The 25,846-nt window shown below is 42.1% G+C and overlaps 2 protein-coding genes across 2 annotated transcripts; both read left to right on the top strand.

Moving 5' to 3' along the window:
- The first annotated feature begins 177 nt into the window (after positions 1–177).
- naa15b (N-alpha-acetyltransferase 15, NatA auxiliary subunit b) lies at positions 178–16,788 on the top strand. Its single transcript, XM_061091399.1, has 20 exons — positions 178–326; positions 4,518–4,602; positions 4,691–4,795; positions 5,727–5,884; positions 7,141–7,275; positions 8,364–8,517; positions 9,025–9,144; positions 9,260–9,355; positions 9,470–9,576; positions 9,709–9,781; positions 9,937–10,106; positions 10,220–10,372; positions 10,811–10,939; positions 13,946–14,159; positions 14,970–15,163; positions 15,255–15,363; positions 15,450–15,548; positions 15,758–15,901; positions 16,172–16,269; positions 16,510–16,788. Exons 1-20 carry the CDS (start codon positions 273–275, stop codon positions 16,705–16,707), a joined length of 2,595 nt encoding a protein of 864 aa, XP_060947382.1. The 5' UTR covers positions 178–272; the 3' UTR covers positions 16,708–16,788.
- Positions 16,789–19,736: 2,948 nt separating this feature from the next.
- LOC133028317 (ras-related protein Rab-33B-like) lies at positions 19,737–25,556 on the top strand. The gene is made up of 3 exons (XM_061095514.1): positions 19,737–20,056; positions 24,706–24,884; positions 24,987–25,556. The coding sequence occupies exons 1-3, from the start codon at positions 19,841–19,843 to the stop codon at positions 25,315–25,317; spliced, it is 726 nt and encodes a 241-aa protein (XP_060951497.1). The 5' UTR covers positions 19,737–19,840; the 3' UTR covers positions 25,318–25,556.
- The last annotated feature ends 290 nt before the right edge of the window (positions 25,557–25,846 follow it).

Here is a 25,846-nt window from a genome sequence, read left to right as displayed (position 1 = left end):
TATAAAGACTTTAAAGACTATAACGACTATACAGTCTTTATATATATCTATGCGGAGCGCTGCCGCCGCCATTTTAAACGATTTCCTGGGTTTCCACCCCCACGTGAGGAGGAAGTTGAGTGCGCAGAGAACACGGAGCAATCGAGCGGCTGAACCAGGCGGAATCAGGCGATCCAGGGCCACCAGCACTCCGCTCGACTCGTCTGGACTACCCGGGCTAACTTTAGCTACATGTGCTGAGGTCGAGGGGGAAACGGATCCCAACCGCAACGATGCCGACAGTCACTCTGCCGCCGAAAGAGAACGCTCTCTTCAAGAGGATTCTGGTGAGTTGGCCGCCGAGGAGCCGCAGCTCCGCTCTCTGCAGGCGGGCGGCGAGCCGAGAGCTCCGTCGGTGTTTCGCTCACTGTCGGTGTAGCTTTCCGGCGTTAGCATTAGCCTCGGTTGGCTAGCGAAATGGCATCAGTGAATGAGTTAGCTAGCCCGGCCCTGATATGCACTGTCACTGTAAGGTCCAGCTTCAGTGGTTGTTGACGTACTATTGTTATTCTGACTGTGTTTCAATGTCCCTGCTGTAATACAACATTTACCCTGCTTTAAATATCCAGACCCGGCTAGCTAGCTGAGACGGGCCTCACCGCTTGTCTAACACAACTTAGCGGTAACGCTAGCTCCCACGATGGCTAACAAGCTAGCTAGTGCAACATTCTTGTTGGGTGTTAAGTCAGCGCACCTCGCTGTTTGTTATTGTTAATGTTGTGGTACACGCTTTGTTGTTAGCTGAATGCTTAACATGTGCATTTAGGTTTGTGTAGCTGCGCGTTTGTTGTGTGATTCACTTGGTCTATGTTAACCGGCAATCCGAGCTCAGAGACTGGCCATTTGATGTTAGCTAATCGGCTAACGCTAGCCGCACAGACATCCCAGGTCTAGCAGATCTATCAGACTTTAGGTCACTGCCGGTGTTAATCTGTGGGTGTGGGGCCTCGGCCTGCTCACACTACGCCCCTGCCCCGGGTGGATTAAGTCGAACTGCCAGAGCATGTGTGGAGGGGTTTCCACACATGCTGCTGAGGAAGTGTGGAAGCACCGGTGTGACTGTGTCAGCAAATCTGATGTGCTTCAGGCCCGCTGTGCTCTGGCAGCTAGCAACCCACCCATCATCCATCCCTCTCTCCCATGTGCGAGTCCCCGTGTCGCCTGGCTGCCTGACTGCAGCCTGCACACGGTTTAATGTTGGTCAAAGGAAAGAGGATCAATCGAAGGTTGGTTTAAATGGTGCATGTTTTTACAGTGGGACGGAAAGTGAACTGTCCGTGAACTCAGCGTAGTTTCAACTGCATTGAAACAAGTCTCCCTCTCCTGCTGACATGGCTGTTGGTGTGTGTTGTTCCCTCTCTGCCTGTAGGGCCTGCGAACACTTTCTAGGAACTGGACAATGTGGGATTTGGACAAAGATCAGCTCATTGTCACTCACTGGTTCAGATAAACATTTGTTTTTAAGTAATCTTGAATGTCGGGAGCTCTGCTGGGTGTTAGAGGATGTTTATCAGCCCCCTGGCAGAGGACTGGTTTTAATCTGCTCTACCTGTGGCAGGGAAAACAGACCTGTGACTTTTGCTTGCTCTTGAGAAGTTGCTGTGTATTTGCTGCCTTTCCCTGAACTGTTATCAGGACTCACTGTGTTTCTACAGATTTCACATTCCACTTTGACAGTTTATCCATCAATAAAACATAAATTATTGTATTTTTCCAGTAGAACATTGTTCTGATTTTGTTCTAACATCACAGAACCCTACATTGGTTAATGAAAGTGAAACTCTTTTGGCATAGTTCAACAGTGCAGACATGATGTAGATATTCAATAGTTTTATGATGTAATCTTTGTCCCATAAATCACCCAAAACACCTGATCTTGTCTGGTCTTGTCTGTACTTAAGGGGTCTGAAATATTTTTTCCTCTGGTTTAGGTTATTGTTGTGTGAATGACAATGCCCAAAATAAAATCCCTGCCATGAACCTCTCTGCAGCGGGAATGTGATATGAGACTTGAAACAGGCTGGAGTTTGGATGTGACCACACCCCTCTTCTATTTTTTTTGCTTTCCCAGACCGGGTGCCCAAATGCATTATTAGAAGCTGGCAGTTGTCCAACCTCCGCATGGCAGTGGAGTTGGAATAGTTTTCAGTTTTAGTTCAAGCTATAGTCGGCCCTGCTCCATTCATTTCATTAAAAGAGCAATTTTGAGATTCTTGCTGAAGTTGTCCAACCCAGCTCTCCTAATCTCTCCCTCAGTTATATCCTCAAATGATAAAACTGTGTTACAAGTGGATGGTTAAAGTAAAAGACACAATCCGGTAGTTCACTGCAGTCATGTAGACATAAGAGAAAAATATTGTGTGTGTAAACATAATTACTTGATTGGACACTGGACCTCCATGTATTTAATTTCACTTTTATCTGAAGCTACACACCCAAATCGTAGGGGAGCCCCTCATGGTGTTTGCATGAGGTTAGGGTTAAATATTTAGTTGGGTCTGAAACACCTGCAATCATGAAGCCCCCAACTTTGCAAAACCCAACCAAAACAGTTTTCCTCAACATTGCCTTCCTTTCTAACATTTCGTAAATGTGGCATCAGCGCTTTGGAAATAGATTTGATATGTTTCCCCTGAACGTTTGACCCTGTCGCTTGTTGCAGCGAGCCCTGGCTTAGAGCCGCCGCTCTGACACACTCTCTGTAACTCGGGGGGCTGGGGAGTTATTTTGGGTGAGGCAGAGAACATGCTGGATAAGCACAGCTGGTGGTGTTAACGTTACTAAATTTACATGAAATGTACGGTGCAGTATTTGTGTCTGTAGTAGCATCAGTATACATGCATGCACGACTTTTTGCTCAAAGTTTTTTTTAAACTTGAAATGTTGAATGCGAATTATAGATTTTGAACTTTAGTTTTTCAAGTATTATCAGCTTATATAGTTCTTGTTCAGTGGTTTGACTGTTAATGCTACAATGCACATTACAAGACCCTGGTTAATGCTATCCTTTCTCTGTGGGATTTGCAGTGAAGAAAATTCACACCTTCCTTTACAGTGGTTTTCTTTGCTTTTCCATAGAGGAAAGAAGATTTATTACTCAAGGCTTAATGCAAAGCTGAGGCATTGTTCCTGCTAGTCAGTGTGTAGATCATAGAATATCAGGGTAATGATGTGATGCCCTGGAGCAAGTATTTCACAAGTTCACTAACTACTTTGTTTTGTAGTCTGTTATTATTCCTTCTAGTTTAGATTCCGCGTCTGGAACAAAATTACTGTTCATAAATCAGAAGGTTGTCCCATTGATACAGCTATAGAGATGGCTATGTGTGTCTCTTAGTGTGTTTGCATTGGCTCCTTACACCACTGAGCAGATGGTCATCTAACACTGTTTTGCACCAGCATGCACAATTTTGCTGCACATTGTCCTTCATATGTACACTTCACGTAGTGCTTTATGTACATGAACCAGCTGACAGGACTTAGGACATGTCTCCCGTGTCCTCCAGCTCTGTGTCTCAGTGAAAGGTGTGATCCTTCACTTGGCTCAGCAGTGAATTACTTGTAATTTCATAAGTGACCTTGGCTCCCGCATGTTAAGTTGACATCATCCTTTTTCCCCATTAGTGAAGTCAGTGGTGGCACAAGTGGAGGCCATCTGCCACCATAACCCGCTCTCTCTCCCTCTCACTCTCCCACACACACACTGTCTCCCATGACTGTCGGTCATCAGCTTAGAAAGAGTGGCGGTGGTGTTTTTGCTCTATCTACTGTGCATACCTAAATATAACTTTAGGACAAAATGCCGGTAATCCTTTAAGCTTTGATCTCTGAGGTAGACTAATATTTTGTCTTTTATCCTGATAAGAATGTTTCAACATTAATCTTGGTTTTTTGAAAAGCATATTTAATATTTCTGTGAATAGTCTATCTGTAGTATTGGTCTGTCACAGTGATACAACAGGCAGTTTTAATCTAGTTTGGATTAAACATGACAAGTTGATTGGGTGAAGGGTCTGTCAAAGGTCAAGGTCACAGCAGTGCATCAAAGTTTTAGCTTAATGTTAATGTATGAAAATTTTTTTACACTTTCCTTAATTGCTGCAACCCACTTACCCCTAGAATATACTTATCAGGTCTCCTTTTTACTGTGGCATTCATCATTTTGTAATTCAATAAAGGTAGAACTTGATATTTACACATTTTAACAATGATGCCCATATTTATTATGTAAGACTACATGCATGAATCTCTGAGTATATTTCTAGTTGGTTACTTTTTTTTGCACTAAGATTTGGAAGACTTCAGCTAACTTTCTTCTTATCTGAGTTTGTGATTAGAACTTTAAAGTTGATCTCAAAAAGACCCTGCGTCATTTTCTCAATATCTGTCATGTACAGTAGAGAAATCAAGGGGATCCTGCTGAAGTGAGCATGTACTCTCTTGGACTAATATTATTTGTCTCTCCTTCCCTTTGACAGCGATGTTACGAACACAAACAGTACCGAAACGGGCTCAAGTTCTGCAAACAAATCCTGTCCAACCCCAAGTTCGCAGAGCATGGCGGTAAGCAGCAGAAGTTTGGATGTATAGAAAATGTGTTCTTTCATTCTCTGTATCCCTAAGTGTTTTGTGTTCCTGTCTCCTTTTTCAGAGACCCTGGCGATGAAGGGCTTGACCCTTAACTGTCTGGGGAAGAAGGAGGAGGCCTACGACCTGGTGAGAAGAGGACTGCGTAACGACCTCCGGAGCCACGTCTGTATCCTTGCACAGAGACCGATCATGTGTGTTGGTGAAGGAGATATGCTCTAAGTTGTAGAAGTTGTTCTTGGAATTTTCTGCAACGTCTTTTTGTACAATTGGTGAATGTGTGTGTAATAGATTCCACAGGACCTTGAGCTGCTGCACGTTGTAGAGGATGTCTTGTCTCCCTGCAGCACAGTCATATTCTCCCTCTTCTGCTCCTCTTCTGTCTCTTACTCCCAGGACAGAGAGAAATCTGCACATTTCCACTCAATAACCACCAGCTCCCTCAGCTCTGTCTAAAGTCAACCTACTGTATTTCTGAGCATACACTGCTGAGTGTCATGTATAGTTGTAACATTAGAATTAATTTGTTTTTGGTCATATCTGATCAGTGGCTCTTTTTTTTCATGGTAATTACTGAATTTGGAAAACATCTTAAATCAACACTATTTGGTCCACTAATTTATTCAAATAATTTAAAGATTGGCCGCTGCATATTTGAAAATACCAGTATCATAGAAGCCCATTTGTTTGTCTCTGTAATCTGTTGTTGTAATCGAATGATGACTTTATCATTTGCCTATCATTTTCTCATGCATCACCCTGCCTCAATTTTCTATGATGTTGAAGATAAAGATAAATCAAATCTGTTAGCTGTGTCCACAATCTTTAATGTGTATAAGCTTAGTAACACTGTGGGGGTGTAGTTCAGCAATTTATTAAACCTAATTAAATTGTTTGTCGTAGAATGAGTCATTGTTGATCCTGGACTTAATTTTCTTTTTGGAATCAATACACAAGCAACAGTGGGCATGTGTTGACACAACTTTATAGAAATTGGACCAACCCAAACATGACCTCCCTTCTAATATTTGTTTGATAACATCAGATTGTATGGACCGTCTTTGTGTGTGTTATGTTCCTTAACTTCCTGTGCGTCCCAGGCTGGCACGTTTACGGCCTACTGCAGCGCTCGGATAAGAAGTACGATGAGGCCATCAAGTGTTACCGCAACGCTCTGAAGTGGGACAAGGACAACCTGCAGATCCTGCGAGACCTGTCCCTGCTTCAGATCCAGATGCGAGACCTGGAGGGCTACAGGGTGAGCACTGACTGAGGGTCTCTGAATGAAAGGGTTGGATTTGGATGGTCAATACATCTGTGGTATCCTTTAGGTTGCTTAATTTCCCTTTGGGGATGAATAAAGTTATCTATCTATCTAAAGCAAATGAAAGGCAACAGCACTGGTCAGCCATAGAGGGACACCTCTAGATTTTAAAACCCAACTGTGAAATTAAGATTTTACAAATATGGCAACTTTTCTTTTTAATACAAGAACAAAACACACTGACTGAGGAACTTTCCTGAATTCACACACTCCCATCTGTCGCTGTGACTGGTGCAAGGCACAGTATGGCTCTGATTTGGAAAGGATGCTGATATCAGGTTTCAGTCAGTCATCACAATTTAGAGCAGCTCTCATGAGACAAGGCCTGTGATCTAGCTACTTATTTAGTGCGAGGTGGGAAACAGCAACATGAAAGTCTGGTTGAGAGGATTAAAGATATTGATAAGAGAGGGAGAAGGGAGGGGCTCTGAGTCACACTGTATTAGACCTGCAATATTCTGGTGTCAATACCATGAATCAGCAAAACTTTGCGCTGCCAACCGTCGTCCCACTTTTCCCTGATTGTCTGCCCTGCTACACATTTTCAGTCCGTTAAGCTACATATGAGAGAGGTGTAACACAGAAAGGACAGGAGCAAAGTTTAATCATTTCTCACAACATTGCAGTAGGACTGTGGAGTGGGAGTGTTGCCCGCCAGGCCTATACAGCACTGGGGGAAACCCTGTATTACTATATAAAAAAATTCCTTTTGTGAGAATAAATGATTAAAATTGAGGCAGAATAATGGAATACTATTTCTTATTGGGATATCAAAACTAGAATGCCACTCAAAAGAGCACATACCTCCTCCAAAGCCCAACAGTCTCCTTAAATTCAGTCAAGCTGCACCAAAAACACTCATAGAAATGTGATTGTCTTTAAGTCACTATCCATCAAAACACCCCTTTTTCCACAGTTGTCACATCTTTTCAAGTTTAATGGTAATCCATCTAGTACTTTTTGCGAATGTTCATGATTGCATCAAACAAACCAACAAATAAATGGACAGGGGTAAAAAAAAAACCTACTTGGCAGAGGTAACGATAATAAATAAAATTACAACCTTCAAATGCTGATTTGGAAGACAGTGACCATGGTAACCGTTGAAGCTTGAGGCATTTGGGGCAGCCCTAGTAGTTTCTGATGTTCAACATGGCTAAACTAAAACTCTGTCTTTATTCTTTCTTTAGGAGACACGGTACCAGCTGTTGCAGCTGCGTCCAGCCCAGCGAGCTTCCTGGATTGGCTATGCCATCGCCTATCACCTCCTGGAAGACTACGAGATGGCTGCAAAGATTATTGAGGAGTTCAGGAAAACACAACAGGTTAGACACAATCAAGGTTTAGCACTTAGAGAGAGTCAATATCCTTTTCATCCTTAATGTTGTGTCAGAACTGAAAAACTGGTTTAACAAAGGTCCATGAATATGGAGCATACTGCAGTGTAAAATGAGTAACAGAGCTGTTCGCATTTCTTGTTGTGTCATAGGTGTCTGACTATCTGATCGATGCATCAGTTATAGTGTTTTGTGGCCAGTCAGTTTTCCTCTTAAATATGGGTGTGCATCGCTCTCAACCACAGAAGAGCTCTGGCTCACTCTGTCTCTTTCTCTAGTGTGACCCTGATAAGACCAATCTGCTTCCTGCTTTTGTCACATCTGCGTAATACAACAAGCTGGTGTGACGAGGCAAATGCACATATTCTCAGAAGAATTATGCAGAGTTCCCTGAACAGAAAAAAGACCCATTAGCTCCAGTAATTTCTCAGTTTTTCTCATACACAGTGTTAGCGACTCTGAAGCCACTGTCAGCCATTCAGCCCTTTATATTATTCCAATAGCAATTTAATAATTTGGGCTTTATAAGCCCTCTGATCACTTCTATCAATAATCACCACGGTCTATTATCTAAGTCAACATATACAAACATCCTTCATACCAACACAGTAATAATCTGACCAACGTCAGTTTTTTGTATTTTAATGGTCAGTTAGGTCAACTGTGTGGAGGATTAATTTATCTAGGAAAACACCTTACATACAGAAAATGAACTCAAGAACAGGTACACCCCTCCCTTCTTGCTCCACCTCCCACATTCTTGCCCAAGTATTGCCACGGTGAACCATTGATCTCAACAAGTTGGACTTAGCCACCACAGATGTAAGCAAATGGGAAAATGAGAGCAACCTCTTTACCCCTTTCAACTCTTGTTGGTCTCTCTACAATTGAAACACCTCGATGCTCATGTGGGTCTTTGACCCTTTCAGTATTTCCTTATTTTCTTTGGATTAGCTGTAGCTCTATCCCCCCTCTATCCCTTCCTCTCTCCTATATCTGCATGACACATTATGTTACCTGATAAACGAAGCCAACAAAAATTTAACTCTGTTTACTCTTTCATGTTGTCTGTCCAGACGTCTCCAGACAAAGTGGACTACGAGTACAGCGAGCTGCTGCTGTACCAGAACCAGGTGCTGAGGGAAGCTGGTCTGTACAAAGAGGCACTCGAGCATCTGTCCAGCTATGAGAAGCAGATCTGCGACAAACTGGCAGTGGAGGAGACACGAGGTGGGTCGCTGTGCTACACATGCAATCCATTAAAGCCAGTATCTGTTATACTCCTTATTTGTAATTTTTAATCACAAAGACTAAAGAAACTATAGTTACTTCAGTATAAATGTGTTCGACCTATTGAAAGACCCTTGAATATAATTCAAAGTCCAGGAGGGGAACCTGCTGTGCCCTTCAGGTAACGTGAATGTGAAAGGCCTCCTTGTTTGGTTTGTCCATTCTGGGCTACTGTAGGTAAGTGGACCAGATCCTGATGTAGATATAAAGGGCTGATTTCAAGGTTACAAATCCAAGTTGACGCCTAGTTTCAGGTGATTATACACATAATGATGAATATTATATTTCATCTACCCCTAAATCTTACACACTGGACCTTGTTAAGCTAAAGTAAATTGCATAACGTTACCTTTTTGGTTGGTTGGTTAATTTTCGTTCCAACAGGTGAATGTGAGCCGCTTCTAACAAGTGTGCTGTGACACTAGAGCTCTTCTCTTGCTTCTGTAGGTGAGGTGCTGTTGAAGTTGGGGCGTCTGGAAGAAGCAACAGAAGTTTACCGTCGACTGCAGGAGAGGAACCCAGAAAACTGGTCCTATTACCGAGGCCTGGAGAATGGTTTGAAACCAGGTATGATACAGTTCTCTTTTTCAATTCACCTATTCCTCACTGACAATTGAAAGGTCTTTTTTATATAAACAAGCCACAACTGTCAATACTAAGCAGAATTTTCATGTTTTTTCAGGCAGCGTAGAGGAGAGACAAAAGATCTATGAGGATGCCTGGGAGAAGTTTCCGAAAGGACTGGTTCCTCGCCGACTGCCCCTTAACTTCCTTGCTGGTGTGACTAATACTACATCTCTGTTAGCTAAACCTCAGTTAACATTTCACACCATATGTTCAGAAATTAACCCTAAATTACGGGTCCTCTCCCGCTCACCCTGTTTTTCTGCAGGAGAGAAGTTCAGAGAGTGTCTGGACAGGTATCTGAGGATGAACTTCAGCAAAGGCTGTCCGCCCGTCTTCACCACGCTCAAATCACTGTACAACAACAAAGAAAAGGTGTGCACTTCAAATAAAGCCATCTTATAAAATGCATTGAAGGAAGGGAGGAACAGATACTAGTTTAACAGATATAATGCATTCTTCCACTGCAGCTGAGGTAACTTAACTTTGTCATCTTTCTCTTTGCAGGTGTCAATAATAGAGGAGTTGGTTGTCAGCTTTGAAACCACATTGAAAAGCTGTAGAATGTTCAGTGTGAACGGTGAGAAAATACAAATGATGAACCAATGAAATTCAGTGTTTATCTATTGTAAAGTGCATATTTGAAATTCCTGAACCCACCTATCAGTTTATCTGTTGTAGTCTTTTGTTACCAAGGTAAAGACAAACTTAGAGAATCTGTTTGCACTGTTGCAGATGATGGAAAGGAGGAGCCGCCAACCACTTTGCTCTGGGTGCAGTACTTCCTTGCACAGCACTATGACATGATTGGTCAGCAGACACTGTCTTTAGAATACATCAACGCAGCCATCGAGAGCACACCGACGCTCATCGAACTCTTCCTTATCAAAGCCAAGATTTACAAGGTAACACATCCTGCACATTTGTGTGTTTGTTTACTGTTGCATTTGTAACTGAGAAACGTTCTCGGCTTCTGGCTTGAGTCACAACTGTTGTGGTGACCTTTTCCCTCCCACAGCATGCTGGCAACATTAAGGAGGCAGCTCAGTGGATGGATGAGGCCCAGGCTCTGGACACCGCTGACAGATTCATCAACTCCAAGTGTGCCAAGTACATGCTGAAAGCAGGCATGATCAAAGAGGCTGAGGAAATGTGTTCCAAGTTCACACGGGTGAGAAAAATTACACAAACGTACACACAAACAGCTGACAAGCCAAGCAAAACGTCTGAAAACAAAAGTCAGGGATGTACAGTTCAAATTAAATCGTGAGTCTCATGGTGCACTGTCCTAGAAACATTAATGAGGCTGTGATTTAAACGGGTGTACACACAAAATGACTTCTGTTATAACAGAGCAACTCATTTACATTATATACCATTACAATCACATCAAGACCAAGACTAGAGTATGTTCTGAAATAAGAAGCTGTGTCTGCAAATAACATCAATCAGTGTGAACCCGAGCAAGTCTGGTAAAGATTATTAACAGAACTATATACATGAAAGATAGTAATGGCTTGGTTATAAATGTCATAATAATTAGTTGATATAAAAATTTAAATGTAATTTGCTGTTCTCATTGATGTGTTTTTGTTTTCACTTTATCCAGGAGGGAGCATCAGCGGTGGAGAATCTGAATGAGATGCAGTGTATGTGGTTCCAGACGGAGTGTGCACTCGCCTACAAGGGTATGAACAAGTTTGGGGATGCTCTGAAGAAGTGCCACGAGATCGAAAGGGTGAGTCCTTCCCATCTGTCATCATAATCTAGTCTCTCTGCACACTCAAACTATTTCCATTTCGTAAAAAAGTTTATTTGAATCTAATTTATATTCTAGATTCATTGCACATAAAGTGAAATATTTCAAGTTTTTTTTTGTTTTCATTTTGATCATTGCGGCTTTGAGCTTATGAAAATCCAAAATGTAGTTTCTCAAAATATTCACATATTTCCTTAGATTAATCAAATTTACAATACAGAAATGCCAACTTCTGTCCAAAACAGTGCGTGGGATTCATACAAATAGTGTACATGCGCATAGAAAAAAAATCTGATTTATAAAACCGTTCACATGCACACCTGAATGCTATGTTCATTATATATATATCACAGTCCACATGGAAACATTCGTACTTGGATCTGCCTCATGCCTCGCCCTCTACACGCCCACATTCAACCATAAATGATCAATGCAAAGCACCTCATGAATATTAAATTATGCTGCTGACAACGGGTTTCCATATTGAATCATGAGTCACGGCATCAAACGATGTGAAAAGGAAGCGAAACTCTGACACTGACATCAATGTGTTTGTTAGTAAGTTGGAGGTGAAGAGCAATTTAATGGGACAGCAGTGATGTCATAATAAATCAAATACACTGGTGCGCTGCTGTTAACACATTGAGTGAGAGGGAAGACGATAGAAAGATCGGAGCATGAACTTAAAAAAAAAAAGAACCAATTCAAAGGTGGATGCAAAGAAATGAATAGCTTCACACTGTTGGGATGTGAGGGAGCCTGGAACGCCTGTTTGAATTTAATAACCCTGCAGTTGTGGATGATTCAAATACAGAGACAGCTGTGATGTCCCGAATCTAAACAATTTAACAGAATTATTTCACATGCTTGTGTTTGTACTGGCATGGTTCAGTTCTGTCGGTTGATCTAATACTGGACTCAGTTCAGCACCAGGATCACAGATCTATAGAATCTATATCAGCTGATCATTCATCCTCATGGGATGAAAAATCTTTGTGATTGCTGAACCCTCGTTTCCTCCTCATCCTTCCATTCGCGTGCATCCATCACGCAGCATTACGCACCTGTTTCACCACAGTATTTAGAGCATCGGACTGATCACTACATAAACAGTGGGATCCTAACCTCCACTCTGGGATATTATTTGGAAATAGAAGTTTGAAAGTGACCACTGCTAGCTGCCTGAAGCTCTGTGCTTTTGATTTATATGTGAAATAGTGCAGAACATCCAAGCTTTTTAATTTCCATTGGAAGAATGGCATATGTCATTGATTCACCTGCATAAAAATATGTTATGATATTATAGTTTTTTTTCACTTTAGTAACTGCAAACAATAACATTGGTTTATTTTAAAATGTATTTACAATGACATCTACATGAATGACAACTACTGATGACGTGTCAGGTTTTCACGACGACTACTGATGAGTTAACGGCTTCTTGAAAGGCTGTCCTAATTCGTAGGGGGAAGAGTCCACTAACCCATGTGACTTTGTTTCAAGGGACAAGATAACCCTCAAAAACAAGGGGGAGGGGTAGGGAGAAGGGGTGAAATGGGATTGGGCCCAACTGTCTCGGCTCTGTTATTCACTCAAACAGATTTCCCTACCACAGCTACGCAGATGACCCCCCAACTAATCCTCTCTTTTCCCCAGTCTGAAACACAGATAGCAGCACGAAGGTCTGCCTGTCTGACTGACATCTCTCAGTGGATGTCCGCACACCACTTAAAAATCAACCTTGACAAGACCGAGCTACTTTTTCCTTCCAGGCCGAGGGCTCTCCCGCCCATGACCTGACTATCACCATCACCACTCCGTGGTAGCCCCCACCCAGACTTTAAGTTCCCTGGGTGTTAAACTCGACAGTCAACTCCCCCTTACTGCCAACATATCTGCAACAACCTGATCATGCAGATACATTCTGCACAGCATCAGGGGAATATGCCCCCTTCTCACTCAGAAGGCGGCACAGATTCTAGTCCAGGCTCTTGTCATCTCACGCCCAGACTACTTCAACTCCAACCTGGCTGGTCTACCTGCTAGAGCCATCCAAACCTGCAGCTTATCAGCAGCTTGACTAGTCTTCAACAAACTAAGTTCACTCACATTACACCACTCCTCCGCTCCAATCACTGGTTACCTGTGGCTTCCCGTTTCCACTTCAAGACACTAGTACCGTGCTGCGAACTGATCGGGCCCAGTCTACATCCAGGACATGGTCAAAACTTACACAATAGCCTGTCCACTCCGCTCTGCATTGGCCAATCGGCTTGCTGCTCCAAATCACGACTGTTTGCTGTCCTGGTTCCAAAATGGTAAAACGTGTCTACCCGTTGATATCAGGACAGCAGAAAGTCGACACATCTTCTGCCGCAGACTAAAAACACATTTCTTCCAACTACACCTTGGTTAAGAAGTTGATGTTTTATAACCATTGTCAACTCTGATGATGAGGGGAATTTTTTTTTTGTAAAAAAGTTAACTGCACTTATTTATTGCACATAGATTTAGCACTTTGCTGTATTTACATGATTCTTGCAGTTCTGGGTTTGTAACCTCATGATTGAATGCGCTTTGGATGAAAGCATCAGCTAAATGATATGTAAAATTTTGCCCTGAGACACTGACAGTTTTTATTTTTCTAATCTAAATAATAAACAATATTACTGTTAATTATTATTTTAAAGGCATCATCTAACATGTGTTTAACTATTAAACACTTAAGAAAACAGCAAATTGCTCCAGCAGTCAATGTTACTATTCTGCTATCTTAAGTTTTATGAGTTCTATCGAAGAAATATTTACACTCTCAAATAACTGACAGAAGAAAAATATAACTTTTTATTTTTTTTTTTTATTTTATTTTTTTTAGATTTTCCTGTAATTGCACATGTTGCAACAAGAGCAAGCACCCATGTTCATATTTTATGTGCTGGTTAAATCCTGTATGTTTTACAAATTTCCTCCCTCCAATCTCACCAGCATTTTGTGGAGATCACAGACGACCAGTTTGATTTCCACACCTACTGCATGAGGAAGATGACGCTCCGCTCCTACGTGGACTTGCTGAAGCTAGAGGACGTGCTCCGGATGCATCCCTTCTACTACAAGGCAGCCATCACTGCCATCCAGATCTACCTGAGCCTCCACGACAACCCCCTGACTGACGACAGCAAGGAGCTGCAGGCCGACACTGGTGAGAGGACAGAGTCAGGAGACAAAGACATGGGTATCGTTTTGAGTTTTCCCGATAAGGCGCTAAATAAATCATTTAAAAAAAAAAAGAAGTTCAGTTACCTAAATGGTGCTGGGTGGAACCAATAATTTTTTTAGTAGCACAAAAGGACGTTTCTACAATAAGAACAGCTTTTTTACTGCTAAGTCTAATTGGAAGCTGATATTTAACATTAAGTGTTAAGTATACTTAATTAAAGTATTCAAATTTAAATAACTGCAATACTTTTAACAAATTGAAATCGCATAATTATTATATTTATTCGAACTACATAAATCTAACACTAAATTGCAGTTTCAGTCAGGGTTGGCCTGGTGGCTGACAGCCATCATGATGTTGAGCCAAGAATTGATTAGTAAATCCTGCTGGATTGCACCTGTCTCTCGGGGGGCAAGTGTATTTGTATCATAAAACTCACTATTAAAACTTATTCACAGACGGAAAGTCAGCAAACCCCCCCGTTGTTATTAAACCTTTTTCACAAATATTACCTGCTGCCAGGGCTTTGAAGAGCTTGTGTTGTCTGGAGTGTAAAGTTTAACGTTAACTAGACATGCGTGGTTATGTTTGTTTCCTGTGAGCAGGGCAACTATTTCAGTATATGGCTCAGGCAACAAAATCTGCGTTGTGACTTGGTCCGGTAGGAAACTGCATCGATTTCGGAACACAACCATAGTCAAATTTAGATCCGCATTAGTACATGACCTGAACTGAATGATCAGTTCCATGCTGTGTTTGATCTGCATTAACACTGTTCTTTCTTGTCTCCAGCGAACCTTACGGACAAAGAGCAGAAGAAGCTCCGGAACAAGCAGCGGCGAGCCGAGAAGAAGGCCCAGCTGGAGGAGGAGAAGAAGAATGCAGAGAAGGAGAAGCAGCTAAAGAACCAGAAGAAGAAGAAGGAGGATGATGACGAGGAGATCGGAGGGCCCAAAGAGGAGCTCGTTCCTGACAAACTGGTCAAGGTTTGTGTTAGAAGCCTCATGATCCCTTAATCTGTTGAGGTCCTGTTGAAAGTTTCATGGTTTAAAGTTGTTTTCCTCCTGACCATTACAGGTAGAAAACCCACTGGAAGAGGCAGTTAAGTTCCTGATGCCTCTCAAACACCTGGTGAAAGACAAAATTGACACACACCTGCTGGCCTTTGAGATCTACTTCAGGAAAGGTTTGCACACACTCTTATTTTAATGTCACTTCACTGTCTTTCTTCAGTTTTCACTGTTGGTAATATGTCCCTCACCTTATTTTCAGAAAAATACCTGTTGATGCTCCAGTCTGTGAAAAGAGCGGTGGCAATTGACCCTGATCACCCATGGCTACACCAGTGTTTAGTACGCTTCTTCAAAGGAGGTAAGACGGTGGTTGATTTGTAACACCACAGCTGCACCATGTGTAGTAAATCTGCTGTTGTAAACAGTTTTTAGCATTCAGTTTTTTATTATTCATTACTTTTTCTAACTGGTTACTTACTCACTGCCTCCTCTTGTCTTTTGTTTTCTACATTCCTCCCACCGTTCTTTCCATCTCCCTGTCTTTGTTTGATCCTGCCTGGTCTGTAGTCTCTGAGAGTAAGGAGCTGCCAGAGGGAGTGAGGACGGTGCTGAAGCAGGAGATCACCCGGCTGTTTGGAGACAGCAACGCTAAGAGCTTCAACCAGGCCTACCTCACCAAGCACTCCAACTCCATACCCCACCGACTGGCTGGTAAGACACCAACACATCAAATGTGAAAACTATACTAAAACAAATGAAATATCTTCATTTTTCTCAACACACTATCTGATTGTTTTTTTTAAATTTTCAACTTTTTCATGTTATTGTTGGTCCCTCTTAATCACAGATCTCTTCTACATTTTTCTATTCTGTCTCCATGATGGCTATGTGGTTGATGGAATTTTGCTTTTAGACTTGCTCTTGGGTTTCACACACACGCACACAAACTCTCTCCGACTCACTCTTCTCTCCTTCATGCAGCTGCTAAGATGATGGTGTATCTGGACTCGGCGACAGAGATGAAGGCAGCAGAGTTGGCCACTGCACTAGATGAGTCACTGAACAACAGAACCATACAGGTTTGTAATCATGGAGAGGAATTGGATGAAAAGATCATTATTGGGTCATTAAATGGTGTAGAAAAAACTAGTATCACCAACTTGAGCTAAAAGTGTACCTCTAATGTAATATATATATATATTTATATATGTGTTGCTTATGATGGGTCGAGAGGAAATAAACATGGACTATTAAGAATATCAGCCCCCTGAATACGTCGGACCTCTTCTTCATTTCTGTCCTTTTCCTCCCCCCTTCAGATCTGTACAGAAGCGCTGGAGTGTCTTCGGACCGGCATCCTAGGCGACTGTAAAGAGCGTGAGGAAGAGTACCGTGCCGAGTGTCACAAGCTTTACCCCTACACGTTAGCTTTCATGCCCCCTGGATACGAGGAGAACACCAAGATCACCAACGGAGATGTTTCCATGGAAACAGAGGAGATAGCCAACGAGATGTGAGCCCAACAGAACAACAGCGGTTGAATAAAGGAAATGGGCCGAGCACAGAGCCTTGTGGTCGACTGGCAGCCATTTTGTAAAGCCAAACATGGGAAGCTGAAAATGGGTGTTCCTCTTTGGCTCATCTTTATTGGCTCTGACCTGGCATGGCTAGGCTCTCTCCCACATGGTGAAAATCAGGACTGTGAGTGTATGTGTGTGTTTGTTGAGGGCCTGTGTGTGTGTGGAAGTTTGTGTGGTTGTGTCATTTTGTGGGAAAGCTGGGGGGGGGGGGGAGGGAGAAAACAGAATGGTCATTTTTCTTTTTTAATTGAGCTGTCAACAATGCTGAATATAAAAACAAATAATAGTTAATGGTAAACTGTTGGACAAACTGTGACACAGACTGTCGGTTTCCTAAGTAACGGTGATGGCAACCACTCGAGTTTGACTCAGCGCTGCTTCAACCCACTTCCGTCACAAACCGTGTTCCCCTTATTTTAAAAGAAAAGCTCATTTAAATGAAAACAGGGCACAACTGTCACTTGGGGACGAGGGACTGAGGCAAGTGGATCTGATCCCTGACAGATGTGCATGAGGCTGGGCAGAAGGACTTACTGAGGACCTGACGTAGACACAGAGGACATCAAATGGCCACAGGTGTATCTGTATCTGCTGTGACGCTCCAGTAAACTACAGACCTACAAGTGGAAGAGCAGCGGAGTGTGTAAGGAAGGCTGGAGAGAGAGAGAGTCCTCACATGAACAGTTTTCTGGTCAGACTGTGCTTCCTTCACTGTTCCTGCTTCAACACAGGATTATCTAATCCTTTGTCTGTTTATTACGGAGCAACTTGTAGCACAAAATGAGAAACTGTAAAGGTTGTGGGTTGTGCTCCATTTCAAAAACACTGCTACTCTTTATCTTTGTACGTAGTTCTGAGAGTCGGATAGATCTAAGCAATACCGTAGACATCGCCCTGTCATTAATAGATCAATGAAGCTCATCATAAGTGATGTTTATAAACATCCGGTTGATTTGGTTCCACTGGGCCTCCTGGCAGTCACTTGAGTTGCTGCTGTCGTCACCAGTGGAAATGGTTTAATCTGCATGAACAGACTGACAAAATCGATGTGGAAATTAGCCTCCAGTGCATCTCACTTCAGAGGGCTCCAAAGCTTAGGTTCAGCATCAAAGCCTGCTAACCGACAGTGACACAAGTGAACATGTTACAAGGCGAGAAAAAGAAAAACGCCTGAGCATCTGGAATTTATTTTACTACTTCTGTTCTCTCTATTTCCCCCCCTCCAATAATCTCCTTTCTTCCCCTTTTTCCTCTAATTTGGGGTCTAATGTGAAAGAGGAAATCTGAGATGGTGATGTATGATATCTCTGGAATTTTGTATTAAAACCAAACAAAAGAAACCGTTGTGTAGCCTCTGTTCCCCTCACTGAGCTGCAGTGCTCCTGGTCAGTGACAGACTTGTCCTGGCTCAGTTCAGACTCGCAGCATTTCGATTGAGGCTCATCACACAGTTGGTCCTCAGATGTAGCCACTGTATATAAAATGCAGTTTAATAATTCAATTGTTTTGTATTAAAAACCGACTCAAAGACAGAGCAGAACTCAACCTGAGGTGATTTATTATTTTTCTCCAAGTTTCTAATATATGAAAAAAAAACTACAGGTGACTCACTAGTTATCATGGTGTAAATTATTTTGATATTTGTGTTAAGTAATTTTGTTTTTACAACATATTCTAGGATAAAGAATAATATCATTTGTGTGACCGAACAGATTTAGCATTTTACTGCTCTCGTATCTTCCACAAACAGACTTCGTAGAAAATAAATATATTTTTTAAAACTCATTTTCTGTCATTGCAAAGTACATGCATAACCTGAAAACCCCGCTCCTTCAATATTTCACTCCCGTGTCAGAATGACGTTTACTGGCCTATTTAACCTGATCTGTAATAATTCTCATAGTCTGAGGATACAGGTAAAGGCTCTTTTTTTCTTTTTGTTTCAAACCAGAAATGTACTTACCAGCTTCGATCTGCTGTCATCTGTTCAGACTGGGTTTCCTGCTCATGTTTTGTGTCTACACTGGCGACATCCCAAAATGTCATAACAATAAAAATCCACTTGTGGATCATTGTTTCAACAGGTGTTCATCCTTTGTCAGAAAATATTGTCCACATGTGCACAGAAGCTTTGTATATTATCTGAAATTAAGACTTTGCGCAATGAAGCAGAAATCTGTCTTGTCAAATACTGTGGAAGTGATATTCCAGGAGACCGTGCTGTAGAGCAAACCACCAGCAGGGGGCAGCACCGTGCTGTTTCCACTCAGGAACCAAACCAAAGTAGTCAACTGAACCAAACTGAGACTGAAGCTAGGGTGTGAAACGTAGCCCTTAGCAGACTTGGTGAGGAGTTGGTCCCTAAAGTTAGTTTGTGTCTGGCTTTGTAAAGTAGTAATCAGCACTAGGCTCCCTACAGAGACCAGTGTTTGGGTCTAACTGTGCCTTCATGTTTTCGGAGGGTCCTTTCTCCCATATTGTGAAGTTGTTCTGATTTAGATGTTTTCGGTTTGCTCTGAAGTCTGAATGTGGGGACGAAGCATGGACGCTGTTAAACCACGTTTTGTATATATGTGTTTAGTGTTTGAAACACCCTGACACCTCTTTCCAATATTTACATGATCATGTAAAAAGAAAAGGGATCAGGTCACACAGATCATTTAAGTTGTATTGACACAGACCTTAAAACGCTACAAGTTGCGTTCATGGTGTGACACTCATTGTTTCCATTATTCTGACCACATGAACACACAACTGTTAGACAAGTATCAAATATAACATCGTGGTTCTCTACAACTTTGTGCAGCAGGTTAAAAGCGAAAACACGTGTATGCTAGACAGATGTTTACAGATGAGTCCATCGTGTGTGTGGAGACTGAGGCCTGCTCGTCATTGGTCAGCTCCTCACTTTGCAAACACCAATCAGATGAAGCGAAGCAGCAGACCAGGAGGCAAGTTGTTGAGTCTGATCAGAGAACCTGCCGCTTCCCCTCCAGCAGGAAGCGTGTCTTCCCAAAGTCTGTGTTTTTGCTGCAGCTGCATCTTCGGAGAGACCACATTTCTCTGCAGGATGGAGTCGTCTCTGGAGTTTTCCAACTCTCTGGGCAGTGTGTCCTCTCAGAGCCGCTGTCGGACTTTCAAGGTTCTGGTGATCGGAGACTCCGGGGTGGGGAAGACCTGCCTCACACACCGGCTCCGCGCCGGACAGTTCCCCAGCAGAGTGGAGGCCACCATCGGGGTGGACTTCCGCGAGAGGCCGCTGGACGTCGATGGAGAAAGATTAAAGGTAACCGTTGAATTGTATGCGTCTCTAAACATACATGAGTCAATGTTAATGGGACCTCTGACCGCACACCCAAGGAGCTCTTTTATTTTGAAAACTTAGAAGACTACCTTCCGACAAAACAGCCACTTGTAGATTTGAGGTACGTTTCCTAACAAGTTCGGGTTTTGTCAGTGAGTTCAGTTAAATAATTAGTTAAATAAATACTTTTTTGTTTGTCTGGTCATAATACACCTGTGTATCGATTTGTCTGAAGATCGGTCAATGAGAACACGTTCCGGGGGTCTCGGGGGGCACAGTTGAGCCAGTTTGCGACGCAAATTGAAATTTCCTCCTGAATACGTACATTTTCACCACTTTCTAACTTTCTGCAAATTTTGGTAAGAATTTCAGCATGTTAAAGCCTTCTAAAAGCCAATTCATTTGCCTGAATAATAATAATCCTTACAATTTGAATAGGGCCTCACCTCTGTCAGTCCCTGTCAGTGCTCGGGTCTAATAATGAGTCAACCTGCACCAACAGTAACCAGCCAACATCCCGGAGCTCCAGGCCTCACCCGTGTGACCCAACTTTGTTGTCCTACAGGAGACGGAATCAACAGGAGTGCAGCTGCACAGTCTCAGTTTTTGTTTTTATTACATAATGTTTGGATCCCAAAACTGAGATCTGTCTAATATCTTTGTTCAATTCCAGTTTCAGTAAATTGTTTGTCCTGGTCTCACAAAACCGTTGTAGTGTGAGTCAAACAACCACTGCATGTTTGATTTTTTTCAGGCATTGTCAAAAAATAGTCTACACAATTCCTAGATAAGAGTGAAATTAATGTTACACTATGCCGTGTCTTTAAAATGCAATCTTTCATTCTGTTATGATATTTGAGTTTTGTGCCACAAATGCACATGAATATATTTGGGTTTGCTGGCAGCATGCTTCGGTCATTTTAATAAAACCAAAATAGTTTGTGGGGTAAAGAGGAAGAACATGAAACTATGTGGAAATAGCTCATTTCTCATTTTCTTGCGAGTTTCCTTCTACATACTCTCATTTAAAGACATTGTTTTGTGTATAATAAATACAATCCTATATACTGGGTCTTATCTGTGTCCAAGCTTCTGAAATATTGACTGGAGTAAAGAAACACATGTTTTCTGTGGTTTGTTTTACAACAGGCTGTTAATGCAAAACCTAAGAATCTCATCAGAGAAAAAGATACAAACTCTGATTCCAAATATAACAATGGTTAGATTTTATGTTCCTTAGAGAAAAAAACATTTCAAACAACTTTATTAACAAGGATGTGTAGGGTTAAAATGATCACTTTAATCAAAGAACTTGTTCACCAGGACTGAACCTGGTACATGCTTTGTGTTTTCTTGATAATATGTAAAGGTGCACTCTGATATCACTGTGGGGACATGTTCAACACATATCATAGTACAATATTCATATATCGTAAAGCTTTCTAATATGCACACTCACTATTTCTCTTATGCACTACATCCAGGACCTAAGCAGAGGCACAATTATCATCTCAAATGCCCTCTGGTCCAATGAACATACTTAAATCGTGTTTATAATTTATTTCTATGACGTAAGATATTGATTTTCTTTATATGAAGGAACATCTTAGGAACTTATGATGTTCCTATTTACCCCTAATACCACGTTGGTTTTATGAAAATTACCAAAATAGCCTAAGAACCGTGTTTTATTCCAAATACCTCCATGTCCAGTTATGGCAAGGACCTCAAATATTGGCCCAAAATTCATAAATGAATGTATTTGCAGGAAAACCTGATGTTTATCATATGATCACAGAAATTGGTTTATAATACTTTGAGTATCAGTGATTGTTTAGGAATTGTTGACATGTTGTAGGGGCTTAAAATGCTTCAGTCATACTGGAAATATGTTTTTCTTCCATCCGACCGTTTGGTGAGGCTCAAAGCAATACTAGACTAAAATTAAATCAATGGCCGAAATAAAAAAAATTTAAATTAAATATCAGATCGTGTGCTATGAAAACAGAATTTGAACAGAACTGTTTTACTGTATTTTGTTTTGGGACCAGTTTGTGATAAAGACGAGTCTTGAAGACGCTGCTGAAACAATTTCATCAGATTTTAGCTAAGTGGGAGGTTTTTTAAACGGTGACTTTATCGTCCCTTATACATAAGTTTATCCTCTGTTGGCTCATATGTAGAGAGGCTCTGCTGAAATGACACAGACTTAATCTGTCTCACACTGAGTGAGAATTCTCGGGATGTCAGAGAATCGGCGGAGATGCTCGAGCTGGCAGAACGAACACAGACACTGAGGATGATGACACGCTGGATTCTACTGACGTGTCAGCTCCTAATCAACATCAGCAGTTTTCTCAATGGAACGATTCAAGCGTGATTTTGAACCCATCCTGCAGCAGGAGCCTTGTGTGTGTGTGTGACGCTTCTCCTGATCTGAACGGTTGATAAAGGACTGTGATGGTTTTATTTAAAGTTGGTGGGTTTGTGTTGTTTCCTGTGTGTGGAGAAATGAACTCATGACAGAGGACGTATCTGTCAGTGGAGACTGAAGGACTGTTTACAACTTCAGGGCATAGGAGGCTTTAACCTTTGTTCCCATCAAGTTTCTTCAGTTCATTTGGAATCAGTGGTGGAGCAGTTACATGTCTAATACAAACAATAAAGTCTCTGGCCTCTGGGCCCGCCCCTGATTTGAATGCATTAGGTTTGAAATCCTGAAATGTGAATGCTATTTAAAAGAACTGTCCAAACATTGTTTTTTATTAACACGGCCAGTAACTGACGCAAGATCTTTTCGCAAGGCTTCGGCCCAAGTCTAAGTCATGTCTCAAGTCAACCAAGACGACTCGTTCTAGACAAGTGTCAAGTATTTGAAGTGTGAAGTCTCAAATGAAGTCTTGAGTCGGTGAAGTCTGACGTGCTTTTGAGGTGAAGTCTGGAGTCAGTCAAGAGAGGATCCAAGTCAGTCAAAACAAGTCTCCAAACCCTCAGGGGAAAGGCCTGAATCCAGTCAGAGGCAACAGTTGTGTCAAGTTCAATTTGCTGGAGCAGTCCAACCACTTCAGCTGGACAGTCTAATGTACAGGAGAATGTGTAGTCAGTGGAGAGTGCAGCTGGGTTAGCAATGTTTTCAAGAAGGATATGAAAGGACAACCATCCAAACTTGATGAGCTGTAGGTGCTGGACAGAAACGATAAAAAGGATCAGGTTCTGTCCCAGGTAATGTTTTGGTCACTGGCCCTTCTTCTTCAGTTCCTATTTCAAGGCAAACCCCCACACATGTCTAAGCTGTCTGCTCTGTGCAAGGCCCTTCTTCTATATTCTGCATGAACTGCTGTGTGAGACCTGCTGCGTTTACCAGACTATACAGGTTCAGTGTGTAAGATTTAGGTGAAAGGGATCTATTGGCAGAAATTGAATATCAAATTATGTTACTGATGTTTTTACTAGTGTGTTTCATCTAAATTCTATGAATTGTTGTTTTCTTTAATCTAGAATAGGTTCTTGTTATTCAAGTCCTTTATATTTACGTCTGGAGTAGATCCTCTCTACAGAGGCCGCCATGTTTTTTACAGTATCCCAACCTGGACAACACCTTTTGAGTTTTTTTGACAACTGAATCCTACCACAGGTTCTTTTTCATGTTTGGAAGTGGAGGGTGAGGTGAGGGGTGTTCAGCTGCAACATGCAACTTCACCCCTAGATGTCACTAAATTCTACACACTGAACCTTTAAACTTGACGTTTGTTATTTCAAGTATCAAGTAGTAAAAGTAGGTGACATTTAGTAGGATGTGGAACTCTAAATCATTGATTTGTGTTTTTTGAGGAAACTGGGACAAAGACTCAAAGAGTATATCACAAACTTGTTTATTCCTTAACTTTGTTCCTCTCAGTGATGACTCAGTGTATGTTATTGTCTGTACTGATTATTTCGACACACTGTTTCTTTTCCGTGCCTCGTCATTTATTTCCTCTTTCTCACGTCTTCTTCTCTATACCACCTCAGTGCCAGTCAGTGCATTCCAAAGGGGAAAGTGGTCTGGGATGTTTGGACACCACTGAGTACTGCGTTGTAGTAGTTGTCAACTATTTCCATGAAGTAGTTGACTAGTCAATTAATCAGGTGACATATTTTTCCGACCCATGTCAATGTGCGAGAGATCCAGGCCATTTAGTGGTGTGATGTTTAGTGAGTTCTCCGATTGACTTCTGCCTTCCTTCTTCCCTTTGTTTCCGCTTTTCCTCACTATCTTTGCTGGTGTTGGCCATGAGCGGGTGTAGCTTTACATGGTTTTTGCAAAGCCGTGGTATAGCTGTTGTGCTTTAGGAAAGCCTGATATACGTTGCAGCTGACTGTTTTATCTGCACAGGTTAATTTGAATCGCTTAATTTGCTGCATGTCTGGTGCTTTAGGGCCCACAGTGCAGTGTTAAATTTGGACATGACAACTATGACTTGACAAATGTGTCAATAACAAGATCGCCCCCTGCTGCACATCTGCTGTAGATACCTGAACGACTAGCCTACGATGCACAGTGTCTACTTTTGCTTTTGATAGTCGACATGTCAAGTTGTATGTAAAACCACTGAGTATGTTAACGTTTATTTTGTTTCTCTTGCCCTCAGCTCCAGCTATGGGACACAGCGGGACAGGAGCGCTTTCGTAAGTCCATGGTGCAGCATTACTATCGAAACGTCCACGCCGTGCTCTTCATTTATGATGTCACCTACCCCGCCAGTTTCAGTGGCCTTGTTTCCTGGATAGAAGAGTGCAGGCAGAACTCAGTGGGACAGAAAATCCCCAGGTAACTGTCAGTTTCCTGTGTGTGTAGTCATTGATCAAATCAATCAAATGTTTGTTGTGTGAATCATCATTTGTCCATTTCCACTGACTGCTCTCCTCGCAGGTTCCTGGTGGGCAACAAAAGTGACCTCCGTGACCCCAGAACGACTGAGGGCCAGGTGAGCCAGGAGCAGGCGATGAGCTTCGCCAAGGCCCATGGCATGATGTTCTTTGAGACATCGGCCAAGAAGCCGCCACTCAAGCGTGTGAACGGACAGCGAGGCGACGGAGCGGTTTCATATCAGCAGGATAAGGTGGAGGACATCGTCATCGCTGTCGGCGCCAAGCTGAAGCGACAGAAAAAACCTTTGGCAGCGAACACTGTGACATACAATGGATCCTTTAAAGTCCTGAGCAAGAAAAGAGCGGATAAAGAGCAGTGGACCTGCTGCTGAGACACAGAGGGAGGAGAGACTGTTGGACTTATTAGCTCTTTATACGAGTGTGTGAGAGAATATATGTAAAAATGTTCATTTCTCACCAATCTAAAAAAATAGTGGCTTTTAGTCCCATGCAGAACTTTACTATTTATAAAAAGAAGTGAAATGTCCTACTTGGATATGTTTTGTATATTTGTGATTTTATTGTTTGCAATAGTTGCAAAATAAAGAAATGTGAATGTAGATGTTATTCAGCAGAGGCTCTGATCCAAATGACTTTACAGTGGGGTCTAACTCTTATGGCCCGGTCACACGTATGCTAATATTATAGTACAACATTTTAATCACAAGGTGACACTCATAATGTGACTCAGTAGTGTGCATAGCCTTCGTCATCCAGGAACTGCCTACACACTCTGGTCACATGAGGCCGGGCATTGTCCTGCACCAGGAGGAACCAAGGGCCCACTGCCCTGGGTTCTTAGTCTGACCTTAGTCTGACAACCGCTCTGAGGATTTCACTCCGGTACCTAACAGCCGTCAG

The sequence above is a fragment of the Limanda limanda genome, chromosome 2 (assembly GCF_963576545.1).
Source record: "Limanda limanda chromosome 2, fLimLim1.1, whole genome shotgun sequence".
NCBI lineage: Eukaryota > Metazoa > Chordata > Actinopteri > Pleuronectiformes > Pleuronectidae > Limanda > Limanda limanda.
This window is presented reverse-complemented; position numbering and strand designations above follow the sequence as displayed.

Coding starts and splice junctions, on each gene's coding strand:
- naa15b (XM_061091399.1), top strand. CDS start 273: ATGCCGACAGTCACTCTGCCGCCGAAAGAGAACGCTCTCTTCAAGAGG. Junction 5,885..7,140: donor GAGACCTGGAGGGCTACAGG/GTGAGCACTGAC, acceptor TTCTTTCTTTAG/GAGACACGGTACCAGCTGTT. Junction 15,364..15,449: donor TGAGATCTACTTCAGGAAAG/GTTTGCACACAC, acceptor CCTTATTTTCAG/AAAAATACCTGTTGATGCTC.
- LOC133028317 (XM_061095514.1), top strand. CDS start 19,841: ATGGAGTCGTCTCTGGAGTTTTCCAACTCTCTGGGCAGTGTGTCCTCT. Junction 20,057..24,705: donor TCGATGGAGAAAGATTAAAG/GTAACCGTTGAA, acceptor TCTTGCCCTCAG/CTCCAGCTATGGGACACAGC. Junction 24,885..24,986: donor GTGGGACAGAAAATCCCCAG/GTAACTGTCAGT, acceptor CTCTCCTCGCAG/GTTCCTGGTGGGCAACAAAA.